At 32.7% G+C, this 22,446-nt stretch overlaps 2 protein-coding genes across 6 annotated transcripts in view; both read right to left on the bottom strand.

Moving 5' to 3' along the window:
* Positions 1-22,446, bottom strand: part of LOC126745112 (neurogenic locus notch homolog protein 1) — a 610,297-nt gene that overhangs the window by 542,343 nt on the left and 45,508 nt on the right. The gene's annotated exons all lie outside the window — the stretch shown is intronic.
* The window catches only part of LOC126745140 (protein NDRG3), a 111,488-nt gene that overhangs the window by 84,383 nt on the left and 4,659 nt on the right, over positions 1-22,446 (bottom strand). For 3 of the 4 annotated variants that reach the window (XR_007663444.1, XM_050452898.1, XM_050452865.1), the window contains exon 2: positions 741-989. The exons of the other annotated variant lie outside the window; for it this stretch is intronic. Coding sequence is in view for 2 of the 3 variants with exons in the window: in XM_050452898.1 (XP_050308855.1) it covers positions 741-964 (224 nt within the window). In the remaining variant the exon portion in view is untranslated. The remainder of the gene's footprint in view (positions 1-740; positions 990-22,446) is intronic. 4 annotated transcript variants of the gene reach the window in all.

Here is a 22,446-nt window from a genome sequence, read left to right as displayed (position 1 = left end):
TTTTAACAAACATATTGAGTGACTCTGTTTTGCAACCTTCTTTCAACGCTAACAAATATCGATGTCAGTTTTGCTTCGGCGGGAACTGCGAGAATTATTAGGTTTATGACTGGAGGGAAAACTTAATTTATTTAATGGCGTTTTAACAAAATAGCGCCGGAGCATAATGACGTAGGTAAAAACGTAGGATTAAGTACACAGATTAGAATACTTATTGTGTACGTATTAGAAGACAGAAGGCATTTTATTTTAAATACTTAACAGTAATATAAGCTGTAGAATTTTTACATAGTTCATGTGACCCCTGTATTATAACTATAATGATCTAATTTACAAACCAATTATTCTTTTCCTGAAAGTAAATGCGTCTAACAAATTTTGTCAAGTATTACGCAGTAATTTGTTTAATGCTTTTAAGTGACGACGCTAAAAATAGGAACAACTTGCCGTAGTAAACAAAATTTAACAATTGTTTTGTCTTTAGCCAAGCAAAATTATCTTAAATGTATAATTAGATATAACACAGTATACGCTTTAACCTAATTTTTGGTAACACAGACGCATAAAGCACAAAGCCAGTATGAAAAATGCATGAAGCAAACACATACAAATCAACGAATCGCTATAAGGACACACAACGTAAAAGCACACTAATAAAATTGTCAAAGTATTTGAGAATTGCCGTGATTTTTAATTAAACAATTCTTAAAAACTTTACAAGTGAAAAATATTCCTCTTACCTTATTGTTTCAGAAGATCCAGCCGTTACCCTTCCACCCACCTGGTTCCTATCTTCTCTGCCTCCAAGTCCCAGCGCTCTCTTCACCCCATCAAAGAGTCCAGTGGCTTGCGTCGTCGCTTCTCCCGATACCGTCGTGGGGCGGTAAATGTTGTCCGCCGCCCCGCGCTGCGGTTCGAGGGACGCGTAGCCGCCGCCACTGGACGTCTGGGTTCCAGTAGACATCCGCTGCTTGTGGACCTATTTGGTGCTGATGGTCGGGAAGCATACATAGTGGATCAAATTCACTCGACAAATGCAAGTTTTAAGATGCATTAGGCCATATAGAAGTCTTGGAAGTATGGTTTGAAGTTGAATATGTAAAGGGCTAAATTAAACTTTATCCTTTTTATATTTTGCATATAAAGATAGTTATTGAATGGAATGACTTTAAAGATTTTTTTATGGAATCTAACTCAATGGAATTTTCTATATAGTGTTTTCATTTTAAAATGAACCACCATTAAGAAATAATAATAATAATAATAATAATAATAATATAATCCAAGGGTGGTAGAGGACTAACTGATATTTTTTTTCTCTTCAAAAAACAAGTAGCAGATCTTCAGAAATACTCCCGCACTATGAGGGAAACCTCTTCTCCTCATAGAGCAGTGGTGCTAGCGGATAACGGATACACACCCTTGAATCTCCGTGCAGATATAGCAGAACACTTTACTGTAACAAGATCAGAGCACACAGCCATTAAAGTTAACACATGGAAGCAGAAGGCAATACACGGAAAGCATCCTCACGAACCTAATGCCTAACATGTCGATTATGAAACGTCGAACTACTGGTTGACTCGTGGAGATCTATTTCCTGAAACTGAAGGCTTTATGATGGCTATACAAGACCAAGTAATTGCTACAAGAAATTACCTTAAGTACATTACTAAAGATGAGAAAGTAATCGACGATCGATGTAGAAAATGCCTGCGGATTACCGGAGACAATTCAACATATAACATTAGGATGCACATCTCTATCAGCTGCTGAATATCTGCACTGACATACCTGCGTGGCAAAAATTATTCATCAAGAACTGGCAAAACTTTATCATCTAATAGGCGAAACTTGCCCCTATTACCAGTACAAACTAGCTGAAAACGATGACTTTCGCCTCTACTGGGACAGAACTGTTTTGACCGATAGGACGCTGACTTCAAACAGACCAGATATAATCTTAAAAAACGAAGCCCAAAAGAAAACCTTTGTCTAATTGACATAGCAGTGCCAAATATCAATAATGTCCGAGAAACGACACACACTAAACTTGCTAAATACGCAGATCTGGCTAACGAGATAAGACAACAATGGAGGCAAGATAATGTATATATACTCCCTCTAGTTATTTCATCCACTGGAATTGTCCCTTTAACACTAACCAAAAACCTTAACGCGTTGGGTTTTTCCTCCTGGATGATTGTCACTATACAGAAATCTGTTATACTGAATACATGCAACATTGTTCGAAAGTTCCTAAATCTACCATAGCAAAATTCATTTTGCCTTCAGGCCGAAGAAAGACAACACCGCTATCAGCGAGCTAAAACAGAATAATAATAATAATAATAATAATAATATTGATAATCTTTATTCAAGTATAAGTATATACATATCCAATGAAAAGCAAGAGTGCAGTTGAACATGATTTGTTCAGCTGATTTATACACTTATCCTTAAGAAGAAGTAGACATACACTCCTTGAGTAAAATAAAAAAAGATCCTAAAGCTAACAAATTCAAGAAGAAAAATTATTTTTTTTATAATCTATCATAAAACTAGATGATGTGTGGGTACAAGATTTGATTATTGACGGAATTAGCTATTAAATCAAGAAGATTGCGGCAAGGACGAGACATAGAATTTTTAATATAGTTAGAGAAAGCTGAAATAGAGCACACTTGTAGGGCAGAGGGTAGACTATTAAAGACTTTAGCCAGGTCATGTAAAAGATATCTCGAATTTTGCGAATTGATGTCCCATTGATAATCCCATTGAATCGCAAATTAGAGGTATTAACATCTGTCCTGATTGTGATTTTTTGAAGCAAGTATTGAGTAGACTTTAATTTTATTATTTTATGATACAATACACATCTATAAATAAAACGTCTCTGTTTCATTTACCCCTCGAACTCGTTTTATTTTCTGACAATACTCTGCAATTCAACAAGGTCCATAAACAGCATCATAATGATTAAAAACAGAGAGAACCTTTTAATTCCATTGCAGTTTTTTTGATTAAGGAAATGTCTCGAGTTATATAAGGCAGGTTTGAAAATGACCAAAGAATTGGTCCCTAAATTGACTCCTGAGGGACTGAATTAACGCCAATTTAATATGATTTATTGTCATTCAAAACCACCTTTTGCTGGCGATTCATAAGATAATTCTGAATTAATCTAATTGAACTCTGATAAAAACCAAGATATTCAAAGACTAATAATAACGTATCATGGTCTATGGTATCAAATACCATGGAATAATCGAGTAGAACCAAAATAGTCTTAATTACCTTTATCAATAGATCTATGATCTAAAATGTCATCCGTTACATTAAAAAGAGCCATAGCACAACTGTGACCTTTTCGAAAACCTGATTGCGTCGAGTCAATCAACTTTTCAGACTCCACACAGTCTACAATTTGATTCTTCACTGCTCGTTCAATAACCTTAGACAATATTGCAAGACTGGAAGAACAGCAAAATATTTAAAAAATTATCTGTATTCCATCAGAACCAACAGCCGTAGTCTTGACTTGAGTTAAATATTTAGACACTTCAGTTTCTGAAATAATGAGAACTTTAAAACTTTCAGATTTTGCACCAATAACTGGTTTTTCATAGTATCTATGAATTTCAGCAGAAATATTAATTGGAGGTATGTTGTATACGAAAAATTATTAATGTCAATAGGATTAAATATCGTACCAGATAAACTATCTTTTTCGAAGTTTTATCATGAATTTTACATTCTGCGTTATCCATGGAAGATTTTTTCTTTATCTTTAATTTGAAGGTCTTTATAGGCGCAAATATGTCCATAAGCAAATTAATATTATCATTAAAAAATTTTACTTTGTCATCAATATTATCCAAATCAAAAATATTATTCCAGGGGATCGATTTTAAGGAATCATAAAATCACAATAGATTAACATTCTCTAACAATCTCGATACGTGACTGATTTCACTTCGTCCTTCACAGTTTCCAAGCCAAAAATTGCATAAGATTAAATAATTGCAAAGAAGATAGATCAAATAAGTTAATATTGGTGTAACTTAAGAGAAACAAATGATCAGTTTGTAAGAGCAGATTTAAAGGCATTCCACCGATTTCAGGAATAAACCGCCTTAAAGGAAAGTCAGGTGGACGATAGACACATCCTATGATGAAACTTTCACCTTTTAAATGTAATTTAACCCAAAAGCACTCAATACAATCAGAATTTTGCTCAAGCACCAAATCATGTGACAATGAAGATTTCATATAGAGCCCGGCACCTCCCCTATAACGTCCAACTCTATCCAATCTATAAAAATTATAATTTTGAATAAATGCACTTGATATATGTGGCTATAGTTTTGTTTCTCCTACCCCAATTACATCATAATCCTTACCTGGAACATGGTCCCTAAACTCGAGGAAATGAGCTGTTAAGGACGCCAAGTTTAAATGAGGAACCGTCAATTTTGTTGCGTACATGAAATTTATAAAATAAAAAAAAGAAAAAAAACTCAAGAAAAACTTGTAAATTCTTAAAAAAAAACACCTTTTAAATTTATATTTGACAAAGTTCTGTCAATTACCTCCTCACCTCTAGCTAACCGCACTTTGATATGTCAAATGGGAATCCCCATCGTGTGGTAGTGCCAAAAAATTAAATCAGTTGACGTATCAACAAATAGTGACCTAAAATGTCTGGAATATTTCAAATTCTAAATGAATTTTAAATATTTCAGAAAATATGAAAGCCTTCTTGATATGTCAAATCTATCTAATAGTATGATACATCATTGCTAAGGGCATACAATCTACCACCAACGGTGTGTAAAAAATAGACTTATAAACAGTAAGGGTGTAAAAACGCGTTTAAAATATAAACAATTTAATCAGTTCACAGAATTTATTTTATTAAGTATTAACAGTATTTCTGATATTCTTGCTTTATTGTACTTCGATAATGCAGTTCTGTTTGCAGTTAGGACGCTGGTTGACTAATAAGAATAAAATAAGAATACGTCTTCACCAGATATTGCATTACATTAACCGTCGCGCAATTTATAATCTTATAAGTACCTACAATTTTCATTTATTCGTCATTTTCAGACATTAAGCATTTAATTCTTAAAAGCAATTTCATCCTTTGTAAAGCATGCGAAATTATGTTATAACTATGTTCAATTTTCAAAATTAAAAACTAAATGCGCCATTTTCATACTTTTTTCTACAGCCCACTTAATGTAGAAATCATAAGCTCTAATTTAGTACGTAACTTACAGCCTAATATTACCATTACTTAATTTACATTTTCTCGTGTAAAAGATATAAGTAAAAGTGAACAGTAATTAAAATGAAGCACTATTTTAGTGTTAAATATTAGTTTAGACCATAGTGCTTGAAACAAATGGTTTGAAATACGAGATGTTTTGTAAACAACAATCAATAAGTATTTAAATTAATTCTCATTTATATATGCAGTACAACCTGATTTAATTTTTTTTTACACTTTGCGTTTCAACCAAATACAATGTCCTTTGATTATATTTAAATTTTCATTATATTTAACTTTAATTTATTTTTACACAACGAATCATATAAAAATTGCATCTCTTCATTAATTTTTCCATTATCATTATTTAAGTCCCTTCACCAAAATATAACAAGATATCATCAGCAAACAAATTAATAAAAGAAATCACTAAAATCAAATTTACACCATTCAGATACATTATCAATAATAAAGGTCCAAGGAGATTGCGTTAATATTGACTGCAATGATCTGTTATATTATTCAATCTATTACCTTTTATCTAACAGATTAGGTAGAAAAACGTTTCAAATTAATATATGATGTTCGCTTCTCAATTTATCAACATATGACAGTTAGTATTTTAGAATTTGAAACATATGTTTGATGAGGAATAAGATCAAAATGCACATTTTCAATATCATTTGTAAAGTCGATCTAAACCTCTTCTAAAAACTATACAACCTAAAAAAACTAAAACGACGTATAAAAAAAGACATGAAGACATTTCAGTCTATTCTCACTCACGAAGAGGGCGATATTGAATTGTGTCCATTAGAAAATAATACTGTAGGTTGAGTACATGTTTACAGCGATGAGGAAAGACGCAGGAGAAAATATGCAGGAGACGGCGCATGTTTCATAAAAATGCAAAAATTAAATTTGATATAGTGCTATTTCGATCGGTGTTCGGAAAAATCAATCAGATAACTGCAAGCCGACCCCGGCCCTAGGTTCGACTCTTAGACTGGACATGGTCGTTTACAAGTATATATAGTTTTGCAAGTATTTAAGTTCGTCATATGTAGTATTAAATTAAAAAGGTTTTACAACAACCTTATAAAGAGAGAAGCTGGCCAGTTGGTTACAATCAGTGCCAAAAAAAAACTGCAATCAATTATACTTAACTTATCAATGAAATAGACTATTAAACAGGGGTGCAAAACTAAGTTAATTAACTAAAAGTCCACAACACCAAACATACTATACGGTGTGGCCCAAATTGGGTGTACATGTATGGGTATCTTGGAAACTATAAGAGATAGAAAATTGGTTAAATAGGGAAAGTTGTAGGCCATTTAGTTACCAATTAAGTGTCGCTTTCAGAACGATTTTATCTTTTTCCGATTTTGAAATATTTGGAAAAAATCAAAAAGTTGCATTTTTGAAAAAGGGCTGTATTTTTTTTATTTCAACGTATTTTTAAAATCTGTAAAAACATTATTGGGACAACTTTTTAAGGACAACGCATACCTGAATTCAGTTTTTGTTTTCGACGTTTCGGTTCTGAGATTCCATCCTCAACTTCTTTTTTTCTTATGGCGGCCATTTTGTTTTTTTGCTAAATTAAAAAGATCTTTTTTTCCCTTTAAAATGATTTATAACACTTTATGAAAATATTTTGTGTTTACGTCAAAACATTAAATAGTTTATTTTTTGCGGAGTTGGCCATTACTACGGAGGCAATTTGTCGTATAAACAATTATTATTGTTTAATTATTTAGCGTCATTTACTGACAATTCTGCAAAATATTATTTATTTGATTTAACTTTTTATCTTGTTCATTTTATGTTTCTTGTTCTTGTTAGTGTTAAATAGTTTTTTCGTATCTAGTTCTTTTCGTTTGTTTTTAGTGAGTGTTGTCTAAAATTGTAATTTCCAAAAATCGCCATGCGATATACCAGTGAAGAAAAATTTGACATATGGTAATGTTATATTACATGTAATAGAAATGCACATCTTGCAATCGCCAGATATTTGGAACTGTATCCTGAGAGACAACTACCAGGTCCAAGACTATTCGCTATGCTTGTCATGAATCTTAGAACTCATGAAAGTTTTGAAATACCAACGCCAGAAAATTATCAAAGGGACAATGAAGCTCGCGATGAAAATATTTTAGACCATTTTAATGCGAACCCAAATACATTGCCTCCAAAAGCTGCAACTGATATGAATATACCAAGGACTACCATTCGAAGAGTCCTTAAAAAAATATCGTCCATAAAAGCCTACTATTGTTCAAGGTTTAAGGGATACAGACTACCCAAGACGATTAGACCTTTCAAACTGGCTGGTAAGGCAATGTCAAGAAATACCTAATTTCAGCAGGAAAATAATTTACACCGACGAGACGTTTTTTAGCAGCTGCGGAGTATTCAACAGGCATAATCGTCATTTTTGGGCTAGTGAAAATCCTCATGAAGTGGCTGAACGTAGGCTACAAGTAGGGATGGGTGGTTATTAAAAAATAACCGGTTATCAGTTAACCGGTTAATTTGAGACTTAGGTTAAACCTTGAACGGTTATCCGTACGTAAATAACCGGCTATTGTAATAACCTATTAAATTTCAACACTCAGGACATTAATTTTGTATTTATGTAACCAAATTCGAGGGTAGTAAGATTGGTAAGCACAAAACAATCTGATATTTGGTCACACATAATAAAACACATAAATAACACCTCACATAGAATCTCGTTGTCAATAAAAAAAAATTAAAAAACCTGGGATCAATTTTATTTATACTTAAATTTTCCAATAACTATCTTCTAGAGAACCTAAAAATACTAATTGATTGAAGTGTTCAGGTGTCAATCTGCTCCTATGGTCTGTGCAAATATTATTTAATAATGAAACCACCCTTTCGGATGGGACTGATGCCCCTAAAACAGTCAGAAATCTCAATGCAATCCTGCTGGTTTCAGGAAACGCCCCTTTGTTTTCTATCCAATAGCAGATTGGATCACTACTTCTTGATATTAATGGCTGAGTCAAGTATAGTTTAAACTCTGTTAGCAAACCTCCACTTGTATAATCCTCATCCATAGAAAACCTTACTATTTCAGCATCATGCACTTGCCAAATACTTTTTGTTATTCCTTGCTCTTTTGCACCTAAATTTTAATTTTTTTTCATATGATGATTTTACACCTTGTAGTTTAATATTTTTGTCAACCTGTAATTTAATGTGACTAATGGCATTTGCAGCATTAAGTGGAGAACTGAAATTAAATTTTTTGAATCTTGGGTTTCCGGTTATTGCTTCAATTAGTCGGTTATCAGGTTTAACCTAAGGACAAGAATAATCGGTTAATAATCGGTTATTCGATATGAAAAAACCGGTTATTCCAAAAACCGGTTATTTTTGTCCATCCCTAGCTACAAGTAACATTTGGATTTAATGTATGGTGTGGTATGTATGGTAAGTTAATTACCCACTCCACAAAATTATTTTCAAGTAAAAGGCTATAATTGTTATTAGATAATCACCTTATTGGGACCTTTATTTATCACCAAATATTGACAGGTCAAAGATATTTAAATCTTTTGGAAGCGCAGATATTACCTACCGTGAAAGCTATAATACCTGAAGAACAAATACGGAGTGAAGTGTAGTTTCAACAAGACGGGTGTCCCGCACATAATACTCGGGACGTTCAAAACTTGTTAACGCAAGCATTTAACAATAAACTTATCGCGAACCACGGTGCTGTAAATTGGCCAGCTAGGTCTCCAGATATTACACCCTTGGATTTTTATCTTTGGGGATATGTTACAAATGAAGTTTACGAGTTTAAACCACCTGCGACTCTCGAACAACTACTCAACTAGAGGACAGGGTTCAGACTGTCTTAAATAATATAAATAAAAACACCCTGTGCAAGGTAACTAGAAGTATTTTAAAGAAATGTGAAAAATGTTTTAACAAAAATGGCCGTCATTTTGAATAGTTTCATTTAATATTATTGTTACAAATAGTCATTTATTTTATTTAGAAATTACGTAAAAGTATAAGTTAGCAAGTTAGTAAGTTAATAGTAATTATGTGTAGGACAAAATGCCAATAAAAACTATGGCCAACTTAGCGAAAAATAAACTATTTAATTTTTTGACGTAAACATAAAATATTTTCATAAAGTGTTATACATCATTTTAAAGGGACAAAAAAGATCGTTTTAATTTAGCAAAAAAACAAAATGGCCGCCATAAGAAAAAAAGAAGTTGAGGATGGAATCTCAGAACTGAAACGTCGAAAACAAAAACTGAATTCTGGTATGCGTTGTCCTTAAAAAGTTGTCCTAATAATGTTTTTACAGATTTTAAAAATACGTTGAAAGAAAAAAAATACAGCCCTTTTTCAAAAATGCAACTTTTTGATTTTTTCCAAATATTTCAAAATCGGAAAAAGATAAAATCGTTCTGAAAGCGGCACTTAATTGGTAACTAAATGCCCTACAACTTTTCCCATTTAACCAATTTTCTATCTCTTATAGTTTCCAAGATACCCATACATGTACACCCAATTTGGGCCACACTGTATATATAACATTCCAACCATTCAGCAAAAGCAACTTTAACATCTGGCAATACAATATAAATTATATAATAATAACCATCTGGCAAATAGTTATACTTTTCAACAGCAACAAATCTAAAGGATTTTTTGAAAAGATGCCGTAAAATACCGCTGCATAAACCTAAAATAAAATACCGCTGTAATTTGTCTTTATTTCTATTCAAATGGGAATGTTGACCAGGAACAAAGAGGGCTTTTAGGTGGCTCTCCAGTGTGTCAGATTCGATAGATAGAAGAAAACATATGATATTTACGTCTGTTGGATGTAGATAGAATTTCATTGTCCTTTAAGAATGGAGTTACGCGCAATTTAAATGGAATATTGAAAAAAAAAAACCGTAAACAAGAGTTTACGGTTTAGAGACATTTTTTGTATTGAATTCGAATATGCCGCCGTGAGGGAGCTGTGGTAAAAAATGTCTCCATAATCAAAAGTCGTCTCTATAAATAACAGCATAAATACGTTAGTTGTAGATAACCCTGTCCAAGTTTCCTCCTAATTTGCTGTTCAAAAGAAAGCCAAGAATCAAAAATTGTACTAAAATTTTATACCTCTAGGACTATGAATCTTTATATTATTAGAAATTTTTCGCAATTTGGACAAAGTTTGTTTATTTTAAATAACATAAGTGAACATTTTGACTATATAGCTTGAGATCATGAGCTATTGCATCATTTTAAGTGTTAAGTCAATTTGAATCTTTATCTAAGATGTCAAAATGCGGAAGACCCAAGCAAGTAACACTATAATTTTTCTGATTGTTTCTAACGTCGACATCAGTTTTAGAAGGCACGTATTGCTGTTAAAATTTTTGGGGAAACTGAATTCTAGAAAGAATGAAAAATTTATTTAAAAATGCTAAACTATGCTTTTTTTAAATCTTAAATATTACGGATAAAATACTTATAAGCCTTAGATCTTTCAATTCTTGTAGATCATTGATTTTTGGTAGAGGAATAGTAGCTTTTTTCCAAAGGTCAGGAAAAACATTTTCATCAATACACGTATTTATTATATTTAGGAGTGCATTCTTAAAGAAAGGCAAGTACAATTTTCAATCCCTGATTGTTATACCATCTTTTCCACTTGCTTGACTTTTACTTAAATTTATGTGACAATACAAACTAGGTATTCTTCTAGTAAGTTAAAACTCAAGGGTGTAGTTACATTCTCATTTCTTATTATTTCTATACTAGAAAACCTTTTTATTAGAGGTTGTATTAACAGCTGTATTGCAATGAGCATAATATCTATACAGGGTGTCATTGAAATGGTGTAAAAAAATTCGGGGGGTGATAGTACTCCTAAAAATTTTAAAAAAAGTTCCTATAACTATAGGGCGGAAAATGCATATTAAGGGAGTTAGGGGCACTGAAAGGGTAAATTTAAAAAACGGTTTTTTAAAATTGTAGGCTTAAAAAACGAGATAAAATTTCGAAAAAAAATCCTCTGCCATAAATTTTGACCCAAAATCAAATGGTGATACTGAAAAATAATTTGGAAAATCGGAAAGGGTAGTTTTTGCAAGGGTAGGGGGTTAATTCGTGAATAACTTTTTTTAGGTTATTTTTTTCGCAACGTGGGTTCATTTTTTAAAAACTACATACTTTTTCCTACAAAAAAGGTACTCTTGTTGCACATCGCCCAGAACGATGGTTTTCGAGAAAATTGAAGGCAAAAAGTTTGCTCTGATGGGTTGCTAACTGGTTAAACAACATAAACCTATGAAAGTTATGGGGTTTCAAAAGTAAACACGTAGTTATTAAATAATTAATTGAAAAATCTAAATTTTATGATTTTTAAAACATCTTATTGCTTTAAAAAACGAAATAAACCAATTACCAAAATTCCTTATTAAAATAATGCATTTCTTAATTCATTCATAGTAAATGTTCAAAGTGACCACCATTCATTTCAATGCAGACATCTGCTCTTCTTCTCCATGATATGCGTACCCTGTGGAATATCCCTGGGGTTGTACGAATTTGATTGGAACAGTCGATAATGCGTTGACGTAGTTGCTCTTCAGTATTAATCGGCACTGAGTAAACCAAAGTTTTCAAGTGGCCCCAGAAGTAGAAATCTAATGGATTAAGATCTGGTGATCTTGCTGGCCAAGCTTGTGGACCACCACGTCCTATCCAACGCCTCTCAAAAACTTGGTTTAAATGATTCCTCACCGCTAGCGGAAAATGAGCTGGTGCACCATCATGCATAAAATACGTGATCTGCCTCTGTGCTATGGGAACTTCCTCCAAAAGTGCTGGTAGATCATGTATTAGAAAATTAAGGTAACTTTGACCATTTAGCCTAAAATGTTTATTATTATAAATAACAAGCGACTTTTCAAAAGGTGTCAAATTAACCTCGGGGGTAGAAAAAATGGTCCAATAAGTCTATCGCCAAGAATTCCCGCCCAAACATTAACTGAGAGTCGAATTTGGTGTCGACTTTCCACAACAGCATGAGGGTTCTCATCGGACCAGTGATGTGTATTATGGTAATTGAAAATTCCATTTCTTGTAAACCCAGCTTCATCCGTGCATAAAATATTTGCCAAAAAAAGAGGTTCTTGTACCTGTTTTCTTAATAACCAACGACAGAAGATGACTCGAGCGGGATAGTCTGCCGGAGCAAGAGCTTGTACCCTTTGGATGTGATACGGATGCAGGAGTTGAGTCTTAAGAGTCATCCACACAGAATGGCGACTCACGTTTTTCCGCGCTGCAATTCTCCTTACAGATATCCCCGGATCTTCCTCTACATGTGCTAAAATGCGCTCCTCAACATCAGTTGTACGTACCATCAAGTTACGGCCACGGTCTTGGTTTCTATGTCCAGATGAACCTGTGTCTCTTAGGCGCTGATGAATTCTCGCAAATATCCGGTGAGAAGGTGCCCTGCGATTTGGATATTTTTGGACATACAAGCGCTTAGCCAAAAGACCGTTTCCGTTTGCTCTTCCATAAATAAAATGCATATCTGCCAGTTCACACACAGGGTATTCCATAATTTGTGAAATTTTACGTTTACGCACACTTCAACAACAATCAACTGACAAAAATATTTATGAACCAGAACATTTCTTTTGCGTACATGCAAAATAAATAAAGTGATAAGACCGCATACCTTCAATAGCTACGTTTACCCCGCGAGTACCAAATATTCAGTACGCGGACTAAAACCTCTACATTATTCTCAAACCTATTAAGTCACAATTTGAAATAATTTACGTGTAAACTTGTCAACTCGCGCACGTTGAGTTTGAGAATAGGGGATTGGGTCCGCGTATTGAATATTTGGTACTCGCGGTGTAAACTAGGCTAATGAATCAAATAAGTATGCATTTAATAAGGAATTTTGGTAATTGGTTTATTTCGTTTTTTTAAAGCAATACGATGTTTTAAAAATCATGAAATTTAGATTTTTCAATTAATTATTTAATAACTACTTGTTTACTTTTGAAACCCCATAACTTTCATAAGTTTATGTTGTTTAACCAGTTAGCAGCCCATCAGAGCAAACTTTTTGCCTTCAATTTTCTCGAAAACCATCGTTCTGGGCGATGTGCAACAAGAGTACCTTTTTTGTAGGAAAAAGTATGTAGTTTTTAAAAAATGAACCCACGTTGCGAAGAAAATAACCTAAAAAAAGTTATTCACGAATTAACCCCCTACCCTTGCAAAAACTACCCTTTCCGATTTTCCAAATTATTTTTCAGTATCACCATTTGATTTTGGGTCAAAATTTATGGCAGAGGATTTTTTTTCGAAATTTTATCTCGTTTTTTAAGCCTACAATTTCAAAAAACCGTTTTTTAAATTTACCCTTTCAGTGCCCCTAACTCCCTTAATATGCATTTTCCACCCTATAGTTATAGGAACTTTTTTTAAAATTTTTAGGAGTACTATCACCCGCCGAATTTTTTTACACCATTTCAATGACACCCTGTATATATAAAAGAGTTTGTCCTGACTGACTGACTCATCATCGCAGAGCCCAAACTACAATAGCTATACTCTATTTCAGAAGTGTGTAGAGCAATAAAACCTCATTAGGTATGCAAAAGTGGTACCTGGTGATCCACCAATATTTTATGCCACTACCTTAGTTGGGTATTAGTTTCAATGTAAAATTCTTTCTTTTCATTGATTGCAGGTAGTGCCACCCGGTTTTGGGTCAATTTATGAGTTTTGCCCATTGTTACCCACTGACAAACATTGAAAACGGTTCGCCAAAGGCGTGCAACTGGGACTTGTTTTTTACCTTATAATTAATGTACTTAAATGCTATTTTATTTTAAAAAGTTACTTTTGTTTAAATGGAATAATATATTTTTTTTACAAATTTATTGAACATAATATGTAGAGTAAAACAGTTGAAAATGTCACTTTTGGATCTGGCACTTTTTGAACAGTGTATTACAATTTTAAATTATAATAGATTGTAGTCTTCTTCGTCATCTGACGAACTGTCATCACCTCTTGACATTATAATTAAAGGATCGGCTGTCTGATCGATGAGGTTGTCAAGATCCCACATTTTGTCCTCTTGCTTAATTACATGCTGGACTGCTTTTCGCCAATTCTCTGGTGTCGCTTCCGTAATGGCTTGATCAAACAGTAGCTTAACATCTTTCATTTTAAGAGTCGTGTTTTGTCTTACTACAAATCCTTTTACCTGCGCCCATATCAGTTCTATAGGATTTAGTTCGCAATGATATGGCGGTAAGCGCAGTACAGTTATATTATATTTTTCGGCTATATCTTCCACGGCGTATTTCATGAAACGAGTTTTGTGTAAGTTTGCTATTGCCAGCAGTTCTTTTTTTATCAAATTTGCTTCAAACGCAATACCTTTTGCAGTCAGCCAATCGATAATTTCTTGCTTTCTCCAACTTGAATTTGGCGTCTTCTCTATTCGCCGTGAATGATAGCTTGCGTTATCCATAACCACCACCGAATTAGCCGAAAGAAATTTTATCATTTTACCAAAATAGTCCTCGAAAACGTCTGAGTTCATGTCTTCATGATAATCTCCTGTGCGAGTCGACTCAAAGGTTAGCAGACCTTCTTTTAAAAATCCCTCTTCGCTTCCAATATGTGTGATTATAAGTCTTTTTCCTTTTCCCGAAGGTACTTTAATACCCGTAGACAGGCCTTCTATGAAAGCTTGGCGAGCACTAGTTATATTTTTGTCTTGCCACATTTTTTGGACTATATAACCTTCGTTAATCCACGTCTCATCAAGATAAAAAACTTTCTTTTGCTCCCTGCGGTACTGCTTGATACTTCTCAAGTATTGTCGTCTCCAACAAACAATTTCGTCGCTCTCCAGTAAAAGTGCTTTGCGGTTATGCTTTTCCCAGGCAAAATCCATATTTTTTTAAGTTTTCCATAAAAGTTTTCTACTTATCAACGGAATACTGTCATCTCGGCCAAGCTCCATTAAAATTTTGTCTAGGCTTTTCTTCGAATTATACATTTAGCATTTTCATCAAGGACTTTTGTAGGTCGTCCTGGCTTTTGCTTGGGAGATTCCACTTGACCTGCTACTTTTCTTTCCCGCAACAATTTGAAAATGGTGGACTTTCCAATTCCACTCATTCGAGAACATTTTTCAACAATTTCTTGCACAGTAAAACTAGGGTAATCGTGTTTTATGCAATCATGTACATTTAAAATAATAACTTTTTCACTCAGCGATAGTGGAGAATTTTTAGTATATCTTTTCGTTGGACTGAATACCTCCATTTTTTAAATATTGGGATAATAATATTGTGATTACACTACAGCGTAGCAGTGACTACTAACGTTTAAAATATGATTTAAAAGTATTTATAGTCTGTATATATTACCTGACCCCATTTTTGCATGTTACAAAGCGTTAAAAGATAGGTACCTATACAAAAGGATTAAAAGTATTTATTTAGTATTTAATCTCTTTCAAAATAAAGGCATTTAATCCGTGAAAATTAAATTCATAAATATTATAAGTACCTGCGCCTATGAACTACCACGAAATGTAGCCAAACAGAACGGAATTCCCCAGTTTATTGCTCTATACACTTCTGAAATAGAGTATAGAAACGTGAAATTTTGCCAACGGGTTCCTTTTATAATGTAGGCACCGGATAAGAACGGATTTTTCGAAATTCCACCGTTAAGGGGTGTTAGCGATATGATAAATATCGCATAGCGGCATAAAACTGATTAATAAATACGGTTGAAAAAGTGCCTCTGTATTATTTATATTTTGGTAGACATAACAACAAGGCGGGTCCATGCGAGACTGATACCCGAGAGGTGACTCGACTCAGTCTTACCGCTCGCTCTGCATCTAACGAATCATTTTTAAGATTATTTGTATCTTGGTGTTATAATAATTATATTATATTAATCGCGCCCCTTGACCTCAAGAAAAACGGCGTGGCAATTGTGGGTTGCATTTACTATTATTGGAGGCCTTCTTTGACTTTTCTTTTATTTTCACGCGAGCAACGCCGCGGGCATTCAGCTAGTTTATTTATATTTTATTGCATTAGCTAGCTGCTCTGGTGGGATTTCAAACTTACGCTTACAAATCAGATTTAAACATTATGTGTTAGTCCAAAATATCTTACCAGTTTTTGCAGAAAATTGAATTTTGAGTAATTTGAAATGATTCATTCAAAGAATTCAGGACAGATTTTTTTTTTGTAAACTGTGTTCCTTCAATTCTAGAGACCTTTGTCGGTTTTTAGGGTTATTTTGCCACTTTGTATGCACGTTCATGAGACATAGGAATGATTTTGGACTGCTTTTGCATAGTAGATTTATCCCAGATATTAACTATTGTTTTTAGTTATTGTTATATGCCTTAAAAAAGTAGAGAATATGATACAATTTCTGTCATTTGAAAAAACATATTAGTAAAGTTTGTAGTTTGTAATGCTTAGTAGAAATAAAATAGGTATACCTCATAAATTAAAAAAAATGCAGGAAATGGGGATATTATATTAAGATATTAAAAATTACCTTGATTTTTTAAATATAATTTTTATTTGTACAATTTCTTTAAATAAAAAATTTTAAACAGTCACCGAATATATAAAACACTTAAAACACAAATTTCTCTTAAATCAGCTTGAGGATGGTAGTCTCCTCCTATAAGTTCCGAATTCACTGCTTTTAGTTCCTCATCCAAGCAACGATTGTTGTTTCGAAGTTTACAGCTCTACAGCTACTCTTTAATTTAAGTATTAGCAATTAGATCGACAAGTCTGGTAGCTAATCGTTCCAGAAAGCCATCGATTTATAAATTCAGGATGCCGATAGCAAAATTAAAAATCGTTTAAGAAGTGAGTTTAATTTTTTATCACCGAATAATATTATCTTCTACTCAATAACAGCATTTTTTGTTTGTTTTTTTTTTGGCTTTTTATTCTTATAAGATAAGAACCAGCAGAAATGATTACTCCGATATTTTACATAAAGGCATTGAGAAAAACATATTCAACCTGACATGAGTGCAAAAGAAAAAAAATTTCGATTATGATAAAGAATGGTTTATTCAGCAACGCGTTTCTGCCTCATACATTATTAGACATAATACGGCATTCCCGGGCTATTGCGACCTCATTTTTATTATTCTTTTAAATTTAGATTTATGTTCTACTAATCTAAAATAATTTAATTTTCTTTTATAAAAAAATATCTATTATCTTTTTATCAATCAATCAAGAGTAATTGTATGAATTAATTTTAATTCATTACTTGCGTCCATGGCATGACTGATGCGCATATTACAAAAACAATTAGAACAAAGATTACAACTTAGAATTCTGTTACTATGAGAATATATACCTTGTTTAAAATAAAATATTTCTATTTATGTTAAATGAATAAATTCGAGAATTTGTGTACCTTTCTAGCTAAATACAATAGTGAAAAAAGGAATTTTGCGAGAATTTTTTAGAGCTTGAAAATGTCGGCACAAACTCATAGCAAAATTTTATCAAATAAAAAATAATATTGCTATAATAAATGAAGTTAGTAATAATTGCCACTGGATGAAATATGTGGAATCTGAAGTAATTTTTATGCAGTTTAAATTGATTATGCAAATTTGCATTTATTTTTTGTAAACATTGTTAGCATCTTCGAAAAAGGATTAAACGTGTTTTAGTAGGATTAATACATCATTAAATTACATTGAAATGAATACACTAATGCATCATTGAAACAAGCGTCGAAAATAAAATAAAGAGTTTGGGTTAGTAGGAAATCTAATTTGGAATTTAAACATATCTTAAGTTAAAATTAAAAATGTCTTAAATTTAAAATCAATAAAAGCGTATAATGACGTGAACCATCGGCGCTCTACTAAGGATGGATCTATAAAGAGTTAATTTAATTAAATTTTTTTTAAACAATTTTTTAGTGAAATTGTTGTTTTTAATAAAACTAATTTAAGATTCTTATGTTAATTTGGAAAATTGCTTTTATATTTCTGATCTCTAGAAAGAAAAACATTCAATAAATATTTAACAAAATTAATTAAGTTACATTAGTTATAAACTAATATGGTAGCCTTGGAATAAAAGAAATAATAATAATATTGCTACCAACTAATAACAGCAAGGATCTGTTATTTATTAATAGGGATCAGAAATGTGGAACAATAATTATATAAAATACCTAACAAAAGTCACTACAGTACTATTAGTTATCTTAGCTGGAGAAATAATGCCTAAAACATAAAAGAAAATCTTCAGAAAACTGGAATACCACAGAAGGTCGCGGGATGTGCACAGCAGGGTGTTGCTTTACAGATTTCCATATCGTGCGGAAATTTCGGAACTAGTGGAAGAAACCGAATTGTTTTTAGCTGGTACCATTACTATTATTATTATTATTATTATTAGGATATTTATTAAATACAACAAAGAGAATATTTATTTATATGTGATCAAATTAAGTGAGGTTAATTTGTATTTTAAGTTAATAGTTAAAGCTAAATAATATGTTATTCTTGCACTTAACTCTTTGAACTAATCTGAGGGCGTTTTATATAGTTCTATTATCAATTTTATAACTATAAAATTAATAGTGCATATCATTACAAAAGTAAGGCACATTAAAATAGTAAACGTAGCAAAATTAAGACATGCTGTGAAGAGAACATAAAAAGGGAATTAGACAAAATTGAATAATACTCCAATGCCAATTTGATTAACCATTAGTTTTTCATAAAGTATTTTTTGGAAGAAACTTTTACGATTAGATTTTCAGTTAATCTATACAGGATGTCCCGGAAAATATGGGAAATCTCTCGGATTCAGGTAGAAAATACTAAAATTATATGGAAGTTCCTATAAAAAATTTTCTATATGTAAGCCCTACCAATAAAAATTATACGTAATCAATACTACTAAGGACCTCTCAAAACGAAGTCCTTAAAACACATTTACCTTGTTTATTTTACCAGGGGCGGACTAGGTTGTACATTATAATGCTTAAATTTTTAGCACCCTGTATGATAAAGACTATATACTACTGAAATAATAAATATGAGTATCTTGAACCTTAAACTAGAGAAAAGGTACTCTTGTGCATTATCGATAAAATGAACCGCTTTGGAGAAAAAAATAAATTAATGAATCACTGTTTTACTTGAATTTAAAAGAACCACATGTTCTTTTTTTCAGCGATGTGACAGTTATTTAAACAATAGAGAAGTTCCATTTTAAGTGGTTCAATTTGGAAAAGTACATACTGGTTCTTAGAAAGGCACTTAAACAAAATCGTTTTAAAAAAACTAAAATCTCTGTTTTTGTTCAAACGAAAACGAACAACCTGAAAGACAATGTAATTATTAAAGAAGCTAATAATTCGAAACAATTAATTAAAAACTTCATAAGTAGGTTCAACTTGGGCTCCGTGACGTCTGATACACTCGCGGGTATGACGAATCGTGGACTGCTATACTCGCCACAACAACCCTGGATTGTTTTTTGTCACATTTCAATGAATCCCGATTCTCTTCAGAAGTTCTTCCTGACGTATCGACAGGAGTTGTAAATAGATACACCATAAGGTTTTGACGTGACCCCATAATCATGGTAGAAATCCAATGCGTTAGATTGGAAGTCCGAGTTGGCCAGGCAATGTCTCCTCCTCTACCTATCCAACGGTTTAGAAAAACATTATATAACAGGTAGTTCCTTATAGTAACGTTGAAATGAAGTGGGGCTCCATCATGCATAAAATATATATTTCGACGGATCGCAAGTGGCAAATTCTCTGTTAAATCCAGAAGATTGTTCTAAAGGAACTCTAAATAAAGTTCTCCATTTAATCGTAGCGGTTAGGAATGACCCAATTAAAAAAATACCAATGGTTCGTTCCTGCCCAGATATTAATTGATTGGAACTGATGTTGATGATGAGAAACAACAGCGGCATGAGGACTTTCATCAGCTCATACATGCGGGTTATGTAAATTCACAATACCATTTTTGGTAAACCATGCTTCATCGGTAAGGTATAACAGATGTCCTTGAAGTACTTTTTGTATTATTGTTTTTGGTGTATAGCTGAGCGGCTGATTTGTGAGTGCTCGTTGAAGGAGTTTTAGCTACAGCATCCAAAATATTTCCTGACTCCCTTTTCTGACCAGCATCAGTAATTTTTTTCTAAAATTACACTAAAGTCAATAATGTCACCTTAATAAATGGAGTCGCCTACCAGTTTCCCTTAGACGTTGGTCAATTCATTAAAATGTCTTTTGGGTTGTAATCTTTCTTCATACAAAATTTTCCTTCCAATGCATTGCAAGACGCAAGACCATACATAAACGTATGCATATCTGCACACTCAACAAACGCAAATTTCATATTTCGACTTAATTCAAGTTAAATTCACAATCTCCAAAATCGATATGATTAAGAGTGCCTTTTCTTTAGTTTAAGGTTCAAGCTATCTCTTTTTATTATTTAAGAGTTGCTAAAATTTTAAGCTTTATAATGGTTAATCTAGTCTGCCCCTGATAAAATAAACAAGGTAAATGTGTTTTAAGAAGTCTTTAGTAGTGTTGATCAGGTAAAATTTTTATTAAATTATACCAAGTACTTCGAAAGTCATCCAAGAAAAACCGATTTCCAGCAGCGTCTTTAAGGGGCCGTATCTTCATAGGGCCTATAGAAAAGTTCCATATTATTTTTTTATTTTCTATCTGAATCCGAGGAATTTCCCACATTTTCCGGAACACCCTATATAAAAGGGCTTTTACAACATTTATGAGCTGATGGTGAATGTTGACAAATGATTTTAACATTTTTATGTTCTACTCGGTTAAACCAAAAGTACCTACTTTTTTACAATTTCAAGAAAATTATAAAATTCTTGTAAAATTGCAGTTAATACTTGAACACCACTCCAACTTGCAGCAAAAGTTAAAATTACTATTACCGGTAGGACCAAAAGGCAAAACTAATTTTTAGTTTAAAGTTGTAGTGGCATTTGGTGCATGGGTCATAAAAGTTTAAAGTTGTAGTTACTTTCTGTTAATCGGAAGTATAAAAAATAGTATTTGTGAGAATTTGGTACCATCGTAGCTTAGGTATAAAAAATGGCGCGTTCTATAGAATCCTCTATAAGTATATGGCTTATCATATAAAAGTTAAAAAATTTAAATTTTCGGAGTGGGGGTAAGAAATGAGTGCGAATTCGAACCAAGTTTAAAAATAATCTATGCTTACTATGTGAAATGAAGGTGAAGTCAACTTTTGTGTTTTTAATGGGCACCATATTGAATTTTTGCATTATCAAATTCTCCTTTAGGAATAATTAAAATGAACAAAATTAACGCTCGGTCATAGACTTCCATAATTCTTTTATTGAATACTTTAAATTATAATTGATTATACAACGAACATTGAACGAATAAAGGAAAAACAGGTAATTTTTTAGGATTAAAATAGTTCTCCAATAATAACGAGCCACCGTCTTCTCCCAGATGAAACATACCAACATCGTCTCATTGGGTCTCTAGATCTTGGGTATAACAGAAATATACAAAGAAGTTTATACAAATGAAGTTGCAATAGCTTCGGGAAAAATGAAGACTCAAAATTAAATAAATCAGGATTAAATTTAGTGCCTGTTACATAGTGATTATGACTCCAGATATATTTGACCTACCGTAAAACGGGGTTACTTTGCACTGAGCAGGGAAACTTTGCACCGAACATGTAAAATTATATTTTCTGTAATCCTCATAATTTTGTTCAGAAATTTCTACTACCTCTAGAACACATAGGCAACATCGCAATACGTCACCAATACGCGCGCGAATATCCTCCTGGTCGCCAGTTGTTTATCAGCAACCGTCCGAATATTTACCTACTAGTAGAAATTCTACGATTTTCTGGCTTTGCAAAATCATACTGTGCAGAAAGCCCCAGAGTACAAAAATTGGTAAGTACACTTCTAAAGGCTTATACTATAACCAATTGCGATTTGTAGTTGTTAAAATAACGGGTTTAAACAAGGATAGTAATAAAAAAAAAC

The sequence above is a fragment of the Anthonomus grandis genome, chromosome 1 (assembly GCF_022605725.1).
Source record: "Anthonomus grandis grandis chromosome 1, icAntGran1.3, whole genome shotgun sequence".
NCBI lineage: Eukaryota > Metazoa > Arthropoda > Insecta > Coleoptera > Curculionidae > Anthonomus > Anthonomus grandis.
Note: the sequence above shows the minus strand (reverse complement) of the source record. Positions and strands in the feature narration are given on the sequence as shown.